Source organism: Scyliorhinus torazame, chromosome 8 (assembly GCF_047496885.1).
Source record: "Scyliorhinus torazame isolate Kashiwa2021f chromosome 8, sScyTor2.1, whole genome shotgun sequence".
Taxonomy (NCBI): domain Eukaryota; kingdom Metazoa; phylum Chordata; class Chondrichthyes; order Carcharhiniformes; family Scyliorhinidae; genus Scyliorhinus; species Scyliorhinus torazame.
In genome coordinates, this window is record NC_092714.1 from 45,302,395 (window position 1) to 45,325,139 (window position 22,745).

The 22,745-nt window shown below is 45.1% G+C and overlaps 1 protein-coding gene across 2 annotated transcripts; it reads left to right on the plus strand.

Annotated features, from left to right (window-relative positions):
* The first annotated feature begins 911 nt into the window (after positions 1–911).
* On the plus strand, positions 912–20,523 carry vgll3 (vestigial-like family member 3). Of its 2 annotated transcripts, none has more exons than XM_072513466.1 (4): positions 912–1,196; positions 4,382–4,619; positions 5,934–6,422; positions 18,905–20,523. In XM_072513466.1, the coding sequence occupies exons 1-4, from the start codon at positions 1,086–1,088 to the stop codon at positions 18,934–18,936; spliced, it is 870 nt and encodes a 289-aa protein (XP_072369567.1). In that variant the 5' UTR covers positions 912–1,085; the 3' UTR covers positions 18,937–20,523. The 2 variants fall into 2 exon arrangements, with proteins under 2 accessions (XP_072369567.1, XP_072369568.1); XM_072513467.1 differs by having other exon boundaries at positions 4,385–4,619.
* The last annotated feature ends 2,222 nt before the right edge of the window (positions 20,524–22,745 follow it).

Sequence of the window (22,745 nt, forward strand, 5' to 3'; positions counted from 1 at the left end):
CCCCAGAGGTGCAGATTAAGTGGATTGGCCATGCTAAATTGTGTCCAGCGAGGTACAAGCTAGGTTACGGGGATAGGGCGGGGTGGCTGGGGCAGTGGATCTGGATAGTGTGCTATTACGGAGGGTCGGTGCAGACTCGATGAGCAGAATGGCCTCCTTCGATACTGTCGAGATTCTATGAACTCAGAGGTGAGGATGCTGCCACTGAACTAAGGTTGTCTACCTCCAAAGCACACTAATGCCAAGCAATGTGAGACATCAATTTGTGGCGTGTCTAAGTAGGCACTATTTAATTGTTCAAATGATGGGTTCATGGAGTGGAACGGCAGCGTATTTTTACGCATAAAGCTCAGGATAGAACCTGCACCTGCTCTCGCTGCTGGGAACCCCGAGCTCCCAGCTGAGCAATACACTTCACAGGTGCCAGTCAGAGAGCAGAGCGCCTTTTATAAACTGCTTCAATTGCCTTAAAGTTTGCACATTGGAAATCGCCCACCTTGCATCAGTTTGGAAACCTGGATTTCCATCCCCTGTAAACAAACCCCAACACACAAGACTGCGGTTCTGATAACCTTCATCAAATAACTGCACCCTTTCAATAAGCAACACACAACAGTACTTCCTACAGAACCGCGTCTGCCAATAACTGTACTTCAAACGGACCGGGTACAGTTGGGTGTAATTTTACATCCGTTTTGAAATAGTTTCAGCAGAAAGGAAAAGTTTGAAAAAGTAACAACTGGAGAAATATTGAGAGAGGATGGAGCTTTGGGAATGGGAGGTGCTGGCTGAAGATCTGTCCAATGAAAGGAGCGAGTGAGGGCCTTGTCCTGTCGAATCAGGAGTGAGCGGGCGGAGTTGCTGATGTCCCGATCAATCAGAGAGCCCAAACTTTCCAAAGAGTCCCGGGCGCTGGGCAGGCGCAGGCTCCCGCATTGTCTTTTATGCTAAATCATTTTTAACTCTCTATTCGCCCCGCTTATAAAGTGAGGATGCGAGGGACCAGTCCCGTGGAAGGTTGAAGCAGCACCCCCCCCCCCCCCCCCCCCCAATCCATCCACCCCCACGCAGAGTGGGGATCGGTCATGAGTTGTCTGGATGTTATGTATCATCAGTCTTATGGGGCGCGCCAGTACTTACCAGCAGCAGCCGCCGCCTATACCACAGCCTGTTACCGTCACCATCACTCTCAGCAGGTAAGGGAAGCGGCAGCCTGGCCCCGCCAAAGTCTGACAGGCATCTGACTGAGACAAACGAGGTGAAGGGAGGGAAGAGGGGGTGGGGTGGGGAGGGAAGAGGGGGTGGGGTGGGGTAGGAAGAGGGGGTGGGGTGGGGTAGGGAGAGAGAGACAGGGAGGCGAATTAGCAGCTGCCTTGTAAACTGGCTCGGAGTCAGCTGTCAGTTTCAGCTGCGGTTTGTCCATTGCCTCTGACAACACATGACGCGACCTCTGGGATATGTCTGACAAGATTGCTCTGAAATTCTCCACATAGCAGCCCCGGGGGCGGGAGGGGAATGTTCTCTTCCCAAAGTTTTCCTCGTCAGCTCAAAAGCACGCGTACAACCGGGAAACCGACTGATCTGACCCCTGGATATTAGTCGGCGGGGGGGGGGGGGCATGAATCGTTTTTTCCTCGCCTTGTGAAATTGCCAAGATTAAACAGCCCGCTCTTATTTATGTTTTAAGGAATTTCCCACATGATCAAAGGATCGTTTCCAAATAAATGAACGCATCTAAACTTTTTTTTGCACGGTTTGTGTCGATTCGGTGAAACACCTTGCGTGCAAAAAGGGACAGCTTGGGGCCGATTTCAGTAATCGTGCTGCGTAAAGTTACGGCTGAGATAAAGTTGGGAATGCGCCACCCAATTTATATCTGCCGCTCATTTGCGATTTTGCAACTGCATTCAGAGTGAAATAAACACAGAAAGTGCTGGAAAAACCCGGCGGGTCTGGTAGCAACTGTGCAGAGAGAGACAGACAGACTGACTGGCTGAAGATTTCGAGTCCAGTATGGCTCTTCTTCGGAACTTGACGTTGGCATCCGCTGTTTTCGCAAAAGGCCCTTGAATCACTTTTAAAACCCGGAGCAGATATTAAATCAATGGACAACTGTACCTCTCGAAACATGTGCTTGAATAACACTGTGAATAATACCCCCCTCCCCTCCCCCCAAAGTGAACAGCAACCCAGGATTATTCCAGGTGGGGAACCCAGGTGAATAAAGCGAGTGAATGAGGATCACGCTGTAATTTGTAGCAGTGCAAAGTGTTTTTATGATGGGGTGTATTGTACAATGTACACCATGCCACACTAAACTCATTCAAGATGTGAATAGTTCTGCCGAGCAGACAGGCTAGACCACAGTAAGAAACCGTGGGAACGCGACATTTTCAAGGGATTGACACTGGATATTATGGGGACTGATATTCCAGCAGTGAGCAGCAAAACCCCTTGTGTTGGGACGAGGGGGGGATTTGGGATATTGGGGGTCCGTCCGGCCTTTTTATTTTATGTCAGGGATTGGATTTTTCATTATACCCAATCCTGTACACTCAATGTCGAGTTAAAGGAGTATCTTATAGTCCCGCGTGATCATAACTGGGCTCTGTTGTGCACACGGGTCCCTAATACATTTATATTAACAAATATACAAATCGAAGTTAATATTGACTACATAAAAATAGGATTCACATAATAGTTCGTCCAGCAAGTTTTGTCATCTAACCCCATATTCGAATTGAGGTGTCAATCACTAAACATTCCAGATGTTGCTGTACCTCTCGCTTCACACACAATCTATAGAAGGTTTACTTTATGTAGCCTTAAATAGTGCGAGTGTTGTGTCCTGTACTTCCAATAATGGGACAGTCCCGGCGAGGGGTGCAGTAAAAAGTGCATCTTGCTACGGGAATAGGAGAGTGGAGCTCTGGGAGGGGGGTTATTGCTCCGGGAGGGAGGTTTCTGCTGGGGTAGGGGGGTTGAGGCTCTCGGAGTGAGGTTTCTGCTGGGATGGGGGGTTTGTGGCTCTGGGAGGGAGGTTTCTGCTGGGGGATTTTGTTGCTCTGGGAGGGAGATTTCTGCTGGGGTGTTGGGATGGGTTGTGGCTCTGGGAGGGAGGTTTCTGCTGGGAGGGGGGTTGTTGCTCTGGGAGGGAGGTTTCTGCTGGGGGTGGGGGGTGTTGCTCTGGGAGGGAGATTTCTGTTGTGGGGGGTTGTTACTCTGGGAGGGAGGTTTCTGCTTGGGTGGAGGTGGTTGTGGCTCTGGGAGGGAGGTTTCTGCTGGGATGGGGGGTTTGTGGCTCTGGGAGGGAGGTTTCTGCTGGGGGATTTTGTTGCTCTGGGAGGGAGATTTCTGCTGGGGTGTTAGGATGGGTTGTGGCTCTGGGAGGGAGGTTTCTGCTGGGATGGGGGGTTTGTGGCTCTGGGAGGGAGGTTTCTGCTGGGGGATTTTGCTGCTCTGGGAGGGAGATTTCTGCTGGGGTGTTGGGATGGGTTGTGGCTCTGGGAGGGAGGTTTCTGCTGGCGGGGGTGTTGCTCTGGGAGGGAGGTTTCTGTTGTGGGGGGTTGTTGCTCTGGGAGGGAGGTTTCTGCTGGGGTGGAGGGGGTTGTGGCTCTGGGAGGGAGGTTTCTGCTGGGGTGGGGGGGTTGTGGCTCTGGGAGGGAGGTTTCTGCTGGGGTGAGGGGATGGGTTGTGGCTCTGGGAGGGAGGTTTCTGCTGGGGGGGGGGTTTGTTGCTCTGGGAGGGCGGTTTCTGCTGGGGTGGTGGGGTTGTGGCTCTGGGAGGGAGGTTTCAGCTGGGGTGGGGGGTGGTTGTGGCTCTGCGAGGGAGGTTTCTGCTGGGGGGTTTGTTGCTCTGGGGGGCGGAGGTTTCTGCTGGGGGGTTTGTTGCTCTGGGAAGGAGGTTTCTGCTGGGGGGGTTTGTTGCTCTGGGGGGGAGGTTTCTGCTGGGGGGTTTGTTGCTCTGGGAGGGAGGTTTCTGCTGTGGGGTTTGTTGCTCTGGGAGGGAGGTTTCGGGTGGGGTGAGGGGGTTGTGGCTCTGGGAGGGTGGTTTCTGCTGGGGGGGGGTTGTGGCTCTGGGAGTGAATTTTCTGCTGGGGTGGTGGGGTTGTGGCTCTGGGAGGGAGATTTCTGCCGGGGGGGGGGGGTTGTTGCTCTGGAAGAGAGGTTTCTGCTGGGGTGGGGGGGGGGGGGGGTTGTGGCTCTGGGAGGGAGGTTTCTGCCGGGGGGGGGGGTTTGTTGCTCTGGAAGAGAGGTTTCTGCTGGGGAGGGGGGGTGGGGGGGTTGTGGCTCTGGGAGGGAGGTTTCTGCTGGGGGATTTTGTTGCTGTTGACGGGCTGATGTTGTGTCTGATCCGCCCTTTGCCCCCGGTGTCACTGCAGCAGAAGTTAGCCCGGTTCAGCAAGATGGAGAACAACTCGCAGAGCAAAGAGAGCGAGAAGGAGCAGACTCCCGAGGCTGAGTACATCAGTTCCAGGTGCGTGCTGCTCACCTACTTCCAGGGGGATATCGGCGCCGTGGTTGACGAACATTTCAGCAGAGCCCTCAGCCAGTCGGGCAACTTCCACAGCGACAACCCCAGCTCCAAGCCCCAGGCCTCCTCCAGCTCCACGTGGAAAGGTAAGGCGAGCAACTTCTGAGGCTAATCAACCAATGCTCGCTTCTCTTGGGAGCTTATTGGTAAATAATTCCTGTGAAGAAATGATGAGGGTTTACATAGTGTTTAAATAGCAGGAGATGGGACTAAATGAGGAACTTGGCCAGGAATATTCAACTGGGAAGGAAACATTTTCCATATATATTTGTAGCTGGTTTGAAGGGAATTGTTAGTTTTAATTAGAGCATGTCATCTCGGGCAATATTTGACCAAATTATAGACCCGACCCAATGTCATTTCTCAGACCCTTTGGTTTTACTGATTTGGACAATTGAATGCATCCCACAAAGAACGATAAAGGTTAAGTGATTATAATGGAATTGTTGCATATTCTATTTTTGAGAGTTAGAAGGTCGGCTACTTCTGATGCTCTTGGGATCACACTTTTGTATTTACCTGTAAGGTGCAGAATTCACCAAGTGTTACTCACACTGCCAACTTGCTGCCGGCCGATTTACACCCACGCAGCTCCCTTGACCTTCTGCTAAATCTAATTCGCAGCGCTTTTACCCCTCTGTTTATTCTCTTGTATCTTTGCGGCGACCCGTTGGGCCAACAGATGATCAAGTTGACAATAAAAAGACTAACTTCTAATCGCAGCAACCGCCAGCCATTACTCTCAAATCACCAAATCTTAACTTGCTATGGTTTTAATTAACGGAGCCTGGCCGAAAGGTTAGAGAGTCCGCCTTTAACACCTTCACTATGTGCCTTTTACAACAAGATGACAGTGAGGGACGCTGCCTGGGGCACAGGAATTAGATTGAAGAGACTGGCTGCTGACGAGTGGTTTGGGAAGAATTGCAGCTCAGGCTGAGATCGGGCACTCGCGGCTTCATACAGTGCAGCAAGATGTCTTATTCCACTGCCTGTAGCCGACACGAAATTCCTCAGGGTTGTTGCTCATAGGTCGAACTGAACCATTTGCAGAGTTGCTGGGGGGTATGAAGGCTTCGCTGTCCGGAGATTCACAGTAGTTCATGTCAACTTCGATTTCCTTAGGAATCCAGTTATACTAGCTAACTTTTTTTTCTCTTTGCCCAAAGCCTCTTTTTGTTTTTGGTTAGCCGTGATTGTGAAGGTTTAGCTCGGGGCTTAGCTGTTAGCCAGCTAACTCGTGAATAATAGTTCAGCAAACTACCTACCATTGGCTCTCCTGATACCCGCTGGGAGAATTTGCAGACAGCCCATCCATCTGTTCTATATGTACAGTAGCATCTTGCGCGCCAAATTCAAAGCCACTGGCAAATTTTAATGTCCTTGTTTTGCTTTTGCAGAAGGATCGCCATTCTCTCCAACTCAGAAGAACAGTTTCCCTGCTTCCTTCTGGAGCAGCACTTACCAAGCGCCAGCAGCCCCGGCTCTGAGTGCGAGTCACCCCGACATCTCTGCAGCGTCTGGCGCTGTGTTTCACTCCCCAGACCCCATGGCTTGGCCTGGACATGGACTACACCAGGCCAGCGCTCCGCCCTCAAATGCCGAGCCTTGGCCCTACACATTGGCGTCCCAAGGGAGTTCCAGCTATCCACTTGTGCATGAGGTTTACCCACATATGCACCACCCACATGCCCACACCCACCATCATAGCCCACATCTCGACCCACGTTACGGGTCATTCTTGGTGCCAACAGTGAGGGCAGCTAGGATTACCGCAGCACCCGGCGAGATCACAAAGACGGACCCGACTGCTCCGGTTGCTGGTTCGGCGTGGACTGGAGCTTTTCACGGAGCTCTTGAAATGGCACAGGCAGTAAACTTTGATACAGGTAAGAATGAAGGTTTCCCCTTGACATTAGGAGTAGCCATGTATATTGGCAATATTTTTATTTGTTCAGGTTTTCATATCTTGTGACTTCAAATAACAATGATATTTCCATCAAAGTTCTAGTGTAACATTTAATATATATATATATATATATAAAGACACAGAATGTATCTAAATACTCTCTCACTTTAGAAAAACAAATAATTCAGGCGGGAACTAAAGAAGCAATATGGACCATTAAGAGGAATTATTTACCCCATCATTCTGGCTCTTCATTAGAGACATCCAAAACCAATCCAACTCCCCTGCTCTCTCCCGAAAGTCCTTCAACCTTCCTTTCAAATGTTATCCATTTTTTCTGAAAACGTACCATAATCTCTGCTCCAAGTTTTTCTGAATAAAAACATTTTTCTAACTTGCCTCTGCCTTTATGTTAAACTGACAGCGCCCCACCATTAACTACCCAACCAAAGGAAATATTATAATGTATATATTAGCTCCTTAAGTGACCCCTTATAACTATAATTTCCCAATCTTAACACTGTCCTAATTAATCTATGTTTCCTCTCACAGTCCAAAGAGGTGCAGGTTAGCTGGATTAGCCATGCTAAATTGTCCCTTAATGTCCAAAAAATTAGGTGGGGTTACGGGGTGGAAGCATGGGCTTAAGTAGGGTGCTCTTTCCAAGGGCCGGTGCAGACCCGATGGGCCGAATGGCCTCCTTCTGCATTGTAATTTCTATGATTCTAATATCCTTTGTGTAACAAGATACTCCAAACTGCATACATTACTCTAAATGTCATCTACAAATTGGTCATGACTTCTTTATTCTTAAACTCTATACCCTTATTTCTAAAACCCACAATTGTGTTGACTTTAATATTACTTACTACCTGAAATTCCATTTTTAGAAAATGATGACTGTGAGTTCCTGGATCTGACAAGTCCACCATATTCTTCAGAGTGTTTCCACTGATTATATATTGCCATTGTTTTCCCACACCAAATGTATTGCTTCATACTTCTCCATACTAACTTGTATTTGCCTGCTGGCTACCCATTCTGCTAACCTGAAGAGACCTTCTTTTGATGATTCTTCTTGCTGCTGGCAGAACCACATGTGCATCTTCAGTAAATTTCAATATAATGTCCCTATGTCCAAGGCCAAATCATCAATATGTAAACCAAGAGCAAAAGTAAGACCAAGTACTGACTCCGAGTCAGGGGATTTCAGCCTTTTTGCTTCCCTCCTATATTCTTAAAAAATCTTGTGAATCCCATAACACACACAAGGATTTTTTGTGCATGAAAATTTGTTATTTAATTGAACATTTATATTTATAATTAAATAAGTTTAACTTTATTGATGGTACAAAGCAAAATTCCATCAAGATGTGCAGGTCTCTTTGATAAGCAGACATAGTTCTGTCATGACCAAAGATCATCCCAGCTCAATGGTTTATTTTCATTGATGTCTTTACTGAAAATCCAGGCTGGGATTCTCCGAGCCTCCGCGCCGCTTTATATAAGCAGGTTGTTCTAAATGAGACAAATGCTTTCAGCCCCCAGAAGAAGCCAATGCAGTATTCACTGTCTCTGATACCCGGTGCCCTCACTCTCTCCGGTACCCGGAGCTCTCGCTCTCTCTGCTGCCGGAGCCCTCACTCTCTCCGATATTGCGATCTCTCACTGCTGTGTGGTGATGGTGGCAGTAAGCCCATCTGGAATCTTCTCTCCATCTCCTACGACGTCTAATCAGTTGGGAGCCTCTGCACTAACAAACACCAGTTAAGTCCCATTTCTAATTCTACCCTAGCACTTTGTTTTCTGTGGATCAAATTACTTTGCATAAATCATAACACATTTTCTCTTATATTGTACACCTGGATTGTTGCAACAAATCTCCTGTCAGAAAAACTGGATTGTTGCAACAAGTCTCCTGTCAGAAAACCTATGCATTCCACAGCTACTTTATTCCCTTAATTGATCCAGTAAGACATTTATTGTAAAGCTTTATTAAGTTTGTCACGTATTACATCTCTTTAACAAATCCATCCTCGCTGTCTTGATTGATTCCAAACAGCCATAAATTCTGTCTTAAATTACGGATTATGAAAGCTTTCTTGCCATTGACATTAGACCAACAGAGCTTTCACTAGCTGATATATCTTTTTATCCATTCTTCAACAGTAGTATTACCCACCAATTTGCATAGATGAAGACGACTGACAAATTGTTTAGATGCTCTTCTATCTTCTCTCTGATTTCCTTCAATTAACGAGGTTACATGCCATCAGGACATACTGATGTTCTGGTAATATTTTCAGAAGCATTTTTTTTACTGTGGGCATTTATAACTATTATGCCTACCCTTGTTTTAGTGGAATCTCACTACCATCATTTGTATAACCAGCATTTAAAAGAATCATAGGAGCCCCACAGGGCAGAAGGAAGATATTCGGTCCATCAAATCTACACCAACCCTCTGAAAGAACACCCTACCTAGGCTCACTCCCTTGCCCTATCCCTGTAACCCCATAGCCCCACCTAACCATTGGACACTAAAGGGAAATTTAGACTGGCCAATCTACCTTACCTGCAAATCTTTGGACTGTGGAGGAAACTGGAGCATCCGGAGGAAACCCCCAGAGACATGGGGAGAAAGTACAAACTCAACACAGACAAACAAGGCCGGAATTGAACCTGGGTTCCTGGTGCTGTGAGGTAGCCGTGCTAGCCACTGTGCCACCATGCTGCGCATTTGTAGGAACTCAGACAATGCTGGTCATTTTCAACTACACTCCTGGGGCGTAACCTAGCAGAATAGATCACCTGCTCAATTATTGAAATCAGTGGATTGAAAGTCAGGCAAAAGATTCATGATCCACTCTCGGGTTACTGTCTAGATAGTCAAGTTCAACTGTTCCCAACATACCAAATATCTCCACGATACTATCAATCTCAACAATTAGATTTCCTCTTCATTTTTTAATAACCACCCAGTCCTATTTTGAAAAGTGGTAACATCAGATAAGAAAAGCTGTGATGCTTCCCACTCAATTGGCTTTCATGCTCAAAGATTATGGGATGTGGGTGTCGCAGGCTAGACCAGCATTTATTGCCCATCCCTAATTGCCCTTTCAGGGAGCAGTTAAGAGTCAGCTACATTGCTATGGATCTGGAGTCACATATAGGCCAGACCAGGTAAGGATGGCAAATTTCCTTCCCTAAAGGGCATCAGTGAACCAGATGGGTTTTTACAACAACCGACAATGGTTCAGTCCATGGTCATCATTAGACTTTTAAAGAGTTTTTTTTATTGAATTCAAATTTCACCATCTGCAGTGGTGTGATTTGAACCTGGGACCCCTGAGCAGTACTCTGGGTCCCTGGATTACTCGTCCATTATGCCACTGCCTCGCCTACTAGGGGCTGGTTTAGCACAGTGGACTAAATAGCTGGCTTGCAATGCAGAACAATGCCAGCAGCGCGGGTTCAATTCCCGTACCGGCCTCCCCGAACAGGCGCCGGAATGTGGTGACTAAGGGCTTTTCACAGTAACCTCAGTGAAGACTACTTGTGACAATACACAATTATTATTACTAATGACAATACTCGGCTCAGGCACAGCTCAGATCACCAGACCCCAATATCTCACATTCCAAAAATCCCTATCATCAACAACTCATATTAAATAGAGCCTTGAACATCATGAGGCATCCCAATTCACTTCACCGGAAGAGTATAAGCCAAAATTTGAAGTGGAGCCACATAAGGCAGATGACCAAACGTTTGGTCAGAGTAGACTGTATAGAGCATCTTAAAGAGAGTTGGCAAGGTGGAGAATGTAGAGATGAAATGTCAGAGCTAAGAACACTGCAGCTGAAAGCGCAATCAGCAATTATGGAGAAGCTAAAATCAGAGATGGTCAAGAGGCCAAATTAGAAAAGTGCCATTGTCTCAGAGTTGTGGGGCTGGAAGAGATTATAGAGATAGGGAGGTGTGAGGGCATAAGGAATTTAAAAAGGAATCAATGTAGGTCAGAGAGCTGAGTGATGAGGGACTTGATCTGTAAAGAAAAGGGCAGCAGAGTATTGAGACTATTGGCCCTTGAGCTGCTCCACCATTCATTATGATCATGGCTGATCATCAAGTTCAATACCCTGATCCTGCCTTCCACCCCCTATCCCTTGATCCCTTTAGCCCCAAGACTTATATCATTATTGGATTTGATGATCAGAGTGAGAGTAGGGCCGATCAGGGATAGTGGAGGAAACTTGTGCCTAGTGTCTGAGGAGATGGGGGAGGCCCTAAATGAATACTTTGCTTCAGTATTCACTAGAGAGAGGGACCTTGTTGCTCATGAGAACAGTGTGAACCAGGTTAATAGACTCGAACAGTTTGATATTAAGAAGGAGGATGTGCTGGAAATTTTGAAAAGTATCAGGATAGATAAGTCCCCTGGGCCTGACGGGATATACCCAAGGTTACTATGGGAAGCGAGGGAGGAGATTGCTGCACCGTTGGCGATGATCTTTGCATCCTCACTCTCCACTGGAGTAGTACCGGATGATTGGAGGGAGGCGAATGTTGTTCCCCTGTTCAAGAAAGGGAATAGGGAAATCGTTGGGAATTACAGACCCAGTCTGTAATTCTGTGGTGAGCAAAATATTGGAAAGGATTCTGAGAGTTAGGATTTATGATTATTTAGAAAATCATAGTTTGATTAAAGATAGTCAGCATGGCGTTGTGAGGGGCAGGTCATGCCTCACAAGCCTCATTGAATTATTTGAGGATGTGACGAGACACATTGATGAAGGTCGGGCAGTGGATGTGGTGTATATGGATTTCAGTAAGGCATTTGATAAGGTTCCCCATGGTAGGCTCATTCAGAAAGTTAGGGGGCATGGGATACAGGAAAATTTGGCTGTCTGAATACAGAATTGGCTGGCTGAAAGAAGACTGCGTGTGGATGGAAATATTCCGTCTGGAGGTCGGTGACCAGTGGTGTCTCGCAAGGATCTGTTGTGGGACCTCTGCTCTTTGTGGTTTTTATAAATGACTTGGATGAGGTTAGTAAGTTTGCTGATGACACGAAGGTTGGTGGAGTTGTAGATAGTGTTGAGTGTTATTCCAGGTTACAGCAGGACATTGACAGGATGCAGAGCTGGGCTGAGAAGCGGCAGATGGAGTTCAACCTTGATAAATGTGAAGTGATTCATTTTGGAAGGTCGAATTTGAATGCTAAATACAGTGTAAAAGGCAGGATCCTTGGAAGTGTGGAGGAACAGAGGGATCTTGGGGTCCACGTACATAGATCCCTCAAAGTTGCCACCCAGGTTGATAGGGTTGTTAAGAAGGCGTATGGTGTGTTGGTTTTCATTAACAGGGGGATTGAGTGTAAGAGCCGTGAGGTTTTGCTGCATAAAACTCTAGTTAGACCACACTTGGAATATTGTGTCCAGTTCTGGTCGCTTCATTATAGGAAGGCTGTGTAATGCTTTCGAGAGGGTACAGAGATTTACCAGGATGTTGCCTGGATTGGAGGGCATGTCTTATGAAGAAAGGTTGAGGGAGCTAGGGCTTTTCTCACTGGAGCGAAGAAGGCAGAGAGGTGACTTGATAGAGGTGTACAAGGTGATGAGAGGCATGGATAGAGTGGATAGCCAGAGACTTTTCCCCAGGGTGGAAATGACTGTCACGAGGGGACATCATTTTAAGGTGATTGGAGGAAGGTATAGGGGAGATGTCAGAGGTAGGTTCTTTACACAGAGAGTGGTGGGTGTGTGGAACGCACTGCCAGCAGAGGTGGTGGAGTCAGAGTCATTAGGGACATTTAAGCGACTCTTAGACAGACACATGGACAGCAGTAAATTGAAGGGGTGTAGGTTAGGTTGATCTTAGATTAGGATAAATGGTCGGCACAACATCGTGGGCTGAAGGGCCTGTACTGTTCTATGTTCTATGAATAGCCAAGAGAAAAGAAAAGCATGAATGAGCGAATCAGTAACAGATGGGCTGAGGTGGTCAGAACTCACACCTAGCATTCAAATGCTCCACTACACCCTCACATACTTTGCACTGCGACTAGCCTCACACTCGTATCTCACAAGTGACACATATTGTCAGCTATTCAACCATGATAGCCACATCATCCAAACACATGGCACCATAATGACTGACATAATTCCCCCCCTTTTGCAGGAAAATGTGGCACACAACTGGGGAGACCAGGAGTTAATCGGAGTGGGATCGGCATGCCTGCATGTCCTAATCTCTGGGGATGGAAGAACTGAAACTATTGAAAGCCAAAGCCTTCTCACACCCAAAATTCATTCTCACATTCCATCTCACCCTTAACCCACACTCTCTTCTGATTTACAATGTGAAGATGGTGCACAAGCAGGTCTTACTCCCCCCCCCCCCCCCCCCCCCCCCCCCCTCTCTATATCCAAGAGGTGTGATCTGGTCAGGCAGTGAAGGAACTGCATAAAGTCAGTAATGACGAAGACACAGTACTGTCACCTGATTTCACAATAACTGCCATTAGCTCAGATATTGGCTCTGTACATCATTTAGAGGATAGTTCGATCTGCATTTGACATGAGTGGCTTACAGCCATGACAATGGGTAAGGAATAATATAGGTGCCAACTAGCCAGAAGGCAAGATCAGATAAGTTCTGCTATAGATGACTCAGATGAGCACCTCAAGAGGGGTACCCTACAGAAGAACATATGTGCAATAAAGTGCCGGGTCCATTGGAAAGCATGCTAGAAAACCTGTGATCAGTGTTGAGGAGTCCAGTGTCAATTTGGCATAGGCATATGCACAGAACATGGGGCCATTCCTTTCTAGCATGAAGTGGCAGCCTGCTCCATCAGCCCACCTGTAGACTAGATGTCTCAGTTTCCATTGTAGCAGAAGCAATGCCCGCCAGAAGTCTGGGTGCTACAGTGGAAGCTCGATCTGAAGTCCCGCAAGGTCAGCTTGCTACCATGGAAGCTCAGACTGCTGCAACCTTGGCTGTAGATTACAATGTGCAAAGTGGCATGCAGGCTGGCACAATGCCCATCAATGTGGAAAGGTGTGGGGGAAAACATCTATACAAACAACAGGAGCTAAAGAAAATTGGAATTAATATCTTGAACAAGGTGTGTTTATACATTATGATAAAAAAATCTAAGTGCCATCAAAGGGGCTAGGTGAACATCAAATTGGAACTAATAGAATTCCGAGGAGAAGGAACAAAGAGATTGTTACTGTTGGACGTTTCTAAAGGTAGGAATACAATGAAGAAGAAAGCAAATGCGGTCGAACGATTTGGGCAGAGAATTCAAAAAAGAAAAAAAAACATCTGAAAATTAGGATTCAAACCTAAATTGCTTGTAAACCAATTTATTATGTTTTGCTCTCAAACGTATCATACAAGTGTTTATAATTACAATTTGCTCACATTAAATTAGAAACAGTTAATAAAAGCAATTAAGTTGTCTAAAATATATACAAGGTAGCATTTTGCCATGTTCCTCGTTATTTAATAAAGAATTTGAAACCACTCAAAAACAAGTCCCTCCATTGAGTTCTCAAGAATGCGCATTCCTTACTTGAACTGAAGAACTAGATGATAGGGTTCCATGCCATTGCAACTCTTCAGCTGGTTGCTAGGAGTTGTAGATGACCAGTTTGAACAACTCATTTTAAGAGTTCTCTTTCATCCTTTGAAGTGATAGCTAATCTTTAGCTGATGCCCACCTTATTGGAAAGAACAAAATGGTAAACTCCCCATGAAGAGAATTCTTGAGAAAAATCTATGTCCTGTTATCAGTGCAGCAAATCTGAGTTGCAATGCCAGCATATTTAAACATTTAAGCTGTACCGTTGTATAAAATATTTTATTGCGCTATAGATAATTTACTGTTGAGAGTTTGCCTGTGACCTCCTCACAATTCTTTTCCTTCTTTGCTAAAGTTTCAGAAGTATTTTGAACTTTTGAAAGTGTTAAACGAAAAGTATAGTTGTGTTGTACAATAATAACAAACACAGCCAGTACTTCAGTTATGATTTCAGGCAATGATTTCAGGCAATAAGCGAGAAGAGCTTAAAACAAATATATAGTTAAATTATTGCCCTTTTGCATTCTTTAATTAACTTATTCAATCATTTCTGTCATATATTTATTCTGTTACAATGTGGCCATCTGTGGGTATATTCTGGCGAAAGGAGCTTTAAGAAAATCATTAAATCACCAGTAAAGCTAGAATCTCTCCTGCAGTAGCTTTTTATATCTGTGTTATAATCTGTGCCAATGACATAAGACCATAAGACATAGGAGCAGAATTGGACCACTCGGCCCATCGAGTCTGCTCCACCATTCAATCATGGCTGATATTTTTCTCATCCCCATTCTTCTGCCTTCTCCCCATAACCCCAATACCCTCATTAATCAAGAACCTATCTATCTCTGTCTTAAAGACACTCAGTGATTTGGCCTTCCAAAAGAGTTCCACAGATTCACCACCCTCTGGCTGAAGAAATTCCTCCTCAACTCTGTTTTAAAGGATCATCCCTTTAGTCTGAGATGGTGTCCTCTGGTTGTAGATTTTCCCACAAGTGGAAATGATGGGTGAGTCCAGAACCAGGGGTCACAGTCTGAGGATTCAGAGTAAACCATTTCGGACAGATATAAGGAGACATTTCATCACCCAAAGAGTGGTGAGCCTGTGGAATTCATTACCACAGGAAGTAGTTGATGCTAAAACATTGAATATATTCAAGAGGCGGCTAGATGTAGCACTTGGGGAGAACGGGATCAAAGGCTATGGGGAGAAAGCAGGATTAGGCTATTGAGTTGGATGATCAGCTATCATCGTATTGAATGGCGAAGCAGGCTCGAAGGACCAAAAGGCCTCCTCATGCTCCTATATTCTATGTGTCTGTGTATCCTCTCCATGTCCACTCTATCCAGGCCTCGCAGTATTCTGTAAGTTTTAATAAGATCCACCCTCATCCTTCTAAACTCCAACGAGTACAGACCCAGAGTCCTCAACCATTCCTCATACGACAATCTGTTCATTCCAGGGATCATTCTTGTGAACCTCCTCTGGACCCTCTCCAAGACCAGTACATCCTTCCTTAGATATGGAACCCAAAACTGCTCACAATACTCCAAAAGGGGTCTGACCAGAGCCTTTTACAGCCTCAGAAGTACATCCCTGGTCTTGTCTTCTAGCCCTCTTGACATGAATGCTAACATTGCATTTGCCGCCTTAACTGCCAACTGAATCTGCACGTTAACCTGAAGAGAATCGTGAACAATTCCTCCTAAATTCCTCCTTCCAAAGTGCATAACCTCACACTTTTCCACATTGTATTCCATTTCCCACTTCACTGGCCACGCTCCTAGCCTGTCCAAATCCTTCTGCAGTCCCCTTGCTTCCTCAATACCACCTGTCCCTCTACACATCTTTGTATCATCTGCAAACTTGGTAAAAGTGCTTTCGGTTCCTTCTTCCAGATCATTAATGTATATTGTGAAAATTTGTGGTCCCAGCACAGACCCCTGAGGCACACCACTAGTCACTAGGCTGCCATCCTGAAAAAGACCCCTTTATCCTCACTCTCTGCCTTCTGCCAGTCAGTCAATCCTCTATCCATGCCATGATCTTAGCCTTAGCACCATGGGCTCTTAACTTATTTAACAATTTCCCATGTGGCACCTTGTCAAAGGCCTCCTGGAAATCTAAATAAACCACGTCTATTAGTTCTCCTTTGTCTAACTTTCTTGTTACCTCCCCAAAGAACTCTAACAGATTTGTCAGACATGACTTCCCTTTGACAAAGCCGTGCTGGCTCAGTCCTATTTTATCATGCACTTCAAAGTACTCCGCGATCTCATCTTTAATAACTGACTCTAAAATCTTACCAATGACTGAAGTCAGGCGAACCGGCCTATAATTTCCCGTCTTCTGCCTCCCTCCCTTCTTAAACAGTGGTGTTACATTATCCACTTTCCAGTCCTCATGGATGCTTTGTTCTGCCCTTAGCATGTTTCTTCCTCCTTGGGATGAATTTCTGCTGTGCCTCCCGAATAACCCCCAAAAGCTCCTGCCATTGCTGTTCCACTGTCGTCCCTGCTAGGCTCATTTTCTAATCAACTCTGGTCAGCTCCTCCCTCATGTCTTTGTAGTTATCCTTATTCAAGTGTGATACCATTACATCTGACTCCAACTTCTCCCTCTCAAACTGCAGGGTAAATTCTATCATATTGGGTCTCTGCTTCCTAAGGGTTCGTTCACCTTAAGATCTCAAATCAAGTCTGCCTCATTACACATCACCAAATTCAGAATTGTCTGTTCCCTAATGGACTCTACCACAAGCTGCTCCAAAAAAACATCTTTAAACATTCCACAAATTCCTTTTCTTAGGATTCACTACCAACCTGACTTTCCCAGTCCACGTGTATATTGAAGTCCCCCATGATTATTGTGATATTGCCGTTTTTATATGCTTTCTCTATCTCCTGATTTATTTCCTGCCTCACATCCTGACTACTGTTAGGGGGCCTGTACATAACTCCCATCAGGGTCTTTTTACCTTTGCGATTCCTCAACTCTACCCACAGAGATTCTATGCCTTCTGATTCTATATCGCTCCTTGCTATTGATTTAACTTCATTCCTTACTAAAATGCAACCATGCCCCCTATTTGCCAGGCCTATTTGCCTGTCCTTTCGATAGGACACATATCCTTGTATATTTAGATCCCAGGCCTGATCGCCTTGCAGCCACGTCTCTGTGATGCTCACAACATCGTACCAGCCAATTTCAATGTGCGCAACAAACTCATTTACCTTGTTCTGTATACTGCGCGCATTAAGGTACAATACCCTCAGTCCTGCATTGACCACCTCCCTTCTCACACTTGTCACCTTTTTTGCTCTGCCTGAGGGTGATGTTGTTCTCTTATTTTTGTTCTATATTTCCCCTTCAGTTATGACACCTTCTAAGCTAATGCTCTGGTTCCCAACCTCCTGCCATATTAGTTTAAATACTCCCGAGTAACACTATCAAACCTCCCAGCCAGTATATTGGTGCCCCCAAGTTTAGATGCAACCTGTCCTCCTTGTACAGGTCGCACCTGCCACGGAAGAGATCCCAATGGACCAGAAATCTGAAACCCTCCCTTCTACACTATTGGTTTAGCCACGTGTTTAGCTGCACTATCCTCCTATTTCTAGCCTCACTGGCATGTGGCACAGGGAGTAATCCTGAGATTACAACCCTAGAGGTCCTGCTTCTTAGCTTACTGCCTAACTCCCTGAACTCCTTCTGCAGGACCTCATTATTTTTCCTGCCTCCATCATTAGTACCTATGTGTACTATGACCTCTGGCTGTTCATCAGTCTGAGTTTTGATCACTTCCAAACATCATAAATACAATGATCTTCCTCTTTTGTTACAGAAGAGCATATTGTTCACTGAATATTGTTCACTTTCCAATCCTGGGAAAATCCGAAGGCACCTTAGAATTAATTTGGTTGGGATTTCAAATGTTTCTCTACTTCTTACTTGTCTAAAAAAAAAGATGAGGGGCGGGATTCTCCCTTCTGGGGGCTAAGTCCCCACGCCGGCGGGAAAACCGACGCCAACCACTCCGGCGTCAACAGCCCCCGAAAGTGAGGAATTCTCCAAATTTTGGGGGGCTAGTTTGACGCCGGAGTGTTTGGCACTGCTCCAGCTGGCGCTGAAGGGCCGGCATGATCTCTCGCATGTGCGTATTTTAGCGCATGCACAGAACGGCCGGCGTATTTCCACGCATTTCTCCCTGCCGGCCCTTGGGCAATATGGCGGAGCCCTACAGGGGACCGGTGCGGAGGAAAGAAGGTCCCCATGGAAACAGTCCACCCATAGGATTGGTAGGCCCCAATCGTGGCCAAGGCCACCATGGGGGCCCCCCTGGGGTGGGATCCCCCCATGCCCCCCCCCTAGGACTGCCCCCGCACACCTACCTGCCAGGTCCTGCTGTGCATGAGGTGAGTAATTCACACCGGCGGGACTGGCCAAAACTGGATGGCCACTCGGTCCATCGGGGCCCGGAGAATCGCCGGGGGAGGGGGCCACTGCCAACCGCCCCGACCGGCGTGGCGGGAATCCCGCCGACCCCCGACAAATGGTGCCGGAGAATAGGGCAGCCGGCATTGGGGCCGCAGGGTGGGATTCACGTCCCCCCCCCCCCGGGATTCCCTGACCCAGCGGGGGGGTCGGAGAATCCGGCCAAGTTAACTACTTTAAGGACATTGCGAGTAAATTGGAAATCTATATTTTGAGATTGTTTTTTGAAACATATTGTTTTGTTTCCAATTCTTATAAGGTTCCTGCATCGAGATTAAAACTCAGTACCTACTTGGTTCTAAATCAGCTTTGCACATCATTGAGTTCTATAATTTTGTAAACTAAAAGCCTCCATTTAATCTTGATTTCAGGTCTTTGGTACGGTGGATCTCTAACAGGTTGATTTTTTGAAAAAAAATTACATCTCTGCAATCTGATGGACTGAAAATGATGACTCAGAGTATCTGCTTTTCACCAACTATCTTCAAGAAACATTATGATGGAAGATGAGGGGGATTCTGTGAGAGTCTACTCTGAACAAGATGGCAAAATGTTTGAGAGAAAATTAAAAAGTAAATTTGTACAATCTACCATGATCTCAGTAAAAGTGATGAAGTGATTCAATAATTATTGTTGCAGCAAAATAGCATGGTTACCTACTTGCAGCATCAACAGTGGGTTTCATAGCCTGCTCGATGGAGAATTTGATGGCTTTGGAGGACAATTAGCACAACTTGTTGGGTGAAGATCTGCTTCAAGTAAATTTTATGAGGGTGAAGCACTGGGTTAAAATTGTATTAGGCACAACAGAAAGTTCTTTTATTTTTGTGGTTGAAAAAAGTATGTGAAGTATTGGAGTTCTTTTTATAACTGTCTATCGCTCTGATTGTGTTAAAAATGTAATGTGACTCTACCAGGGATTTCTGCATTTTTTTCTTCATTTCTTACTTATTTAAGTACAGTTAACCATTTGTGGACTGCAGTTGCACTTTTACCATGCCCTACATTAAATGCAAGTCGAAAGTCCTTTCATTTCATTTTGTCTACTACAGTAGTGTGGGCAGTGGTTTTACATTTTCTTGACATTCAGGATATTGGTTTGTCCACCACATTATTACAAAATAAAGAAATAATGGAACAATGTATTTCTTTGTAATTAAGATAGCATTTTATTGAAACCAAAGAGAAAAAAAAGAGGGCAATATTTTATACTGAAGGTATTCTGCATCTTTAGGACACATTCAGATTCTGCAAGGGTTTTTTCTTTTAGCAAAGTTAAATGGAATGGTTGTTAAACATCACACTCATTTTTAACATTTCATGGCATGCCCCAAAAAGGAAAACTTTTTGTTCCAACTTTTTAGAAGAGAATATAACTTCCAATCCATTTGATTTATTCTATCATAAAAATTGAACACTTTAAACCATTTTTTAAAAAAAACTCTATTGTGACAAGGTTGAAAGCTATACCAAATATCCGATAGGTGATAGAAGTTGCTCTCAAATCATAGGAAGCCAAAGGCACATAATTTCATATTTATCATTGTATTCAGTCAGAGGCAATTTCAAAGCAGATCATATTTTAAAAACCACAATAAGCAATAATGAACCAGTAATGCACTCACCATTCATCCTCACCACTCATCTGCTCGCGAGTAAAAACGCAAACTAAAACTCTTAAAGGCTTTCTCCCAACAGTATACAACCTGGGTAACTTCATCATCTACTATCAATTTCCAAAGTTTCTGTTTAAAATTGGACGTTATTCTTGTTTTAAAAAAATGAGATCAGGATTCTGTGTTGAATATATTCTTTCCAAGATGTTACATTTATTGTTCTCTGTTTATATTAAAAATGAGCAAAGTGAGGCAAAAAACAAGGGGAAACTGTGTGGCAAATTTCTCCCAGTGAATTTGTTTCAGTATTATTTGTACAGTAAACTGTAAAACTCATTGTCGATGTTGATAAAAAAGAATGCTTGTTGAAAACATTGCTTGGAATTCGAATCTGCATATTTCAATTTTTATTTTAACTGGTAGCCTTATGCTTTGCAAAGACAACTTAAAATTGCAAACAAGGATGGGCCCTGTTAAATCTCTTATCGTACAAGTTCTATTTTCAACGGTAACGAGTATAATCAAATAATTATGTTCTAATAGTCAGCAAAGAGTGTTAAACATTTCCACCCGTTTCTAGACATCGCGTGTTATATATACACAATTAGGCCAATTCTAGAAGAATAACAACTGGAGTCATTTTTTTCCCTTTATGCAGAACCAACAAGCAATGCAATTCCCCCCAGTGGTGAAATTGCTGAGGGACCAGATTTAAACCATCTGCAGGGCCATACAAAAAGCTTGTTATGAATTTGTTCTCTGCTAAAATTTCTGCAGCTGTCATGGTTTGTGTCGATGGACGGTTTTTATTTTACGATCAAACGGTGCAGACAGAAATGATTAAACTATGGCAGCGATAGACACAGGAAGAATGAGCCTCAAAACGAAACTGGACTGTTAGCAAAAATGGCATAAGACATGCAATGAAAGGATTTAAAACTTTCTAAAGAGAATATAACTAGGTATATGCGCCATCTCTCTCAAAGTTTGGCCATGTCCAAAGACAGGAGGGATGTTGGAGCATCTATAGGAGGGAAAATTGTATCCAAAATTAGGTTATTTGTTCACAGTAATGGCCACCAATTGTTGTAAAAGGAATACTTTAATTGATTTAACTTTCGAGTGCAAACAACCATCTTGGTGGATGGTCCAATTTGAAAAGCGCGGTTCATCATTATTACACTTTGGGATGGCTGGCGACCGATGATAGGTTCAATAAATGTTAGATTCGCAATTTTCCTTTTGCACCAGCGTTAACCAACAACACATTCGGAACATCGGCCGCGATTGGTTCCCGTTGCAAACCCGGTAATGTGTACAATAGAGATGAATTCCTCTGTAGTGATGGTGCTCCAGCGGTTACCTCCACTGCTTTGTGAATATTATAGGCTTGTGATGTTGGTGTCAGATTTCTCGAGAGCCTCCTTCACAAGCTTCTAAATCCTAAATTGTCGCATTGATTCATTTCAAAGATTTGTAAACTTGGATAACTGTAAGAAATGTTCTTTTTAGGACCACGACCTTTGACAGCATTAAGCGACAGCATTGGGCTCCTTTGGAGTTTGATTGTTTGCATGTGTAGTTAACAGATACATTCAATTCAGTGCAAATGACACGTCGCATATTTCACGTCTCGCTTTCTTCGATTGGACTTCTGACTGAGAAAACTTTAATTTGACCCTAAGCGAGGTGATGCAAAATGGTCAATTAAAGCACCTTTCAATGTTTTCCAGGTGTCGATCTGGCCCCTTCATGGAAAGAACACATCTATTCTAAGCAGGCGGGTGACAAGTAAGACTTGGCAATGATTTTAGCGTCCAGGACGAACGTGTTTACACCATAGAAATGCACAAGCATGTCCTGTTCCAGATATCCACTGATTCTACCCGATTAAGAAAAGTGAGAGTGCATTTCTACATCAGCTGTGGTGTACTGGGGGCTGTGTGTGAATGGGAAATGGAACCAGAGATCATACATTGCCGAAGAGAAGTTCCTTGGTGCCGGTGGTTTTCCCGCCCTTGTCCCCAGCACAGAAGGGAGAGTCAGGGCGCTCTATCGCTGCCCAGATGTGGCAACGTTCAGCCAGGACCTCAGGAGATTTTTTTTGTTGCCCCTCTTGGTTGTCCCTATCAATTAATGTTATTAGAGACATTGCGGCTACGTCCTCATGCTGGCTGGACCCTGTGAAGTCAGCAGGCGGATGAGATGGTGAAATTTTAAACCTGGGAAGTGAGATTGGGTTCAGGTAGAATTTGGCGCCAGCGAGAGATCTGACACCAAAGTGAACTGGGGAGAAATTCTTCTGGTGCAGTGTCCGTCTTCTTGGGCAGTCCCTCATTGTTAAGGGTGATTTGTTTCCTCACTGGGGAAGTGGGTGCTGCCGTGGCTGAATAGTCCCTTCCTGGATCCACAGACTCTGCCACAGGTTTGGAAGGTGGTGTTGGATGAGGTGGGTGGGTGAGTGGGACTCTCTGGATTCTGCGCTCTCCTCCCACTGTTCAACCTCTGCGTGCTCTACCCTGTGACACTTGAGGTGATTGGCGCCCGCGTGGCTGACTTTTGTCCAGCTTGTGCGTTCTAAGGCAAGTGCTGTCCA

Bases quoted from the DNA above. Each gene is read 5' to 3' on its own strand.
- vgll3 (XM_072513466.1), top strand. From the start codon at position 1,086: ATGAGTTGTCTGGATGTTATGTATCATCAGTCTTATGGGGCGCGCCAG. The intron at 1,197-4,381 runs GTAAGGGAAGCG...GTGTCACTGCAG, and splicing joins GTCACCATCACTCTCAGCAG to CAGAAGTTAGCCCGGTTCAG. The intron at 4,620-5,933 runs GTAAGGCGAGCA...TTGCTTTTGCAG, and splicing joins CTCCAGCTCCACGTGGAAAG to AAGGATCGCCATTCTCTCCA.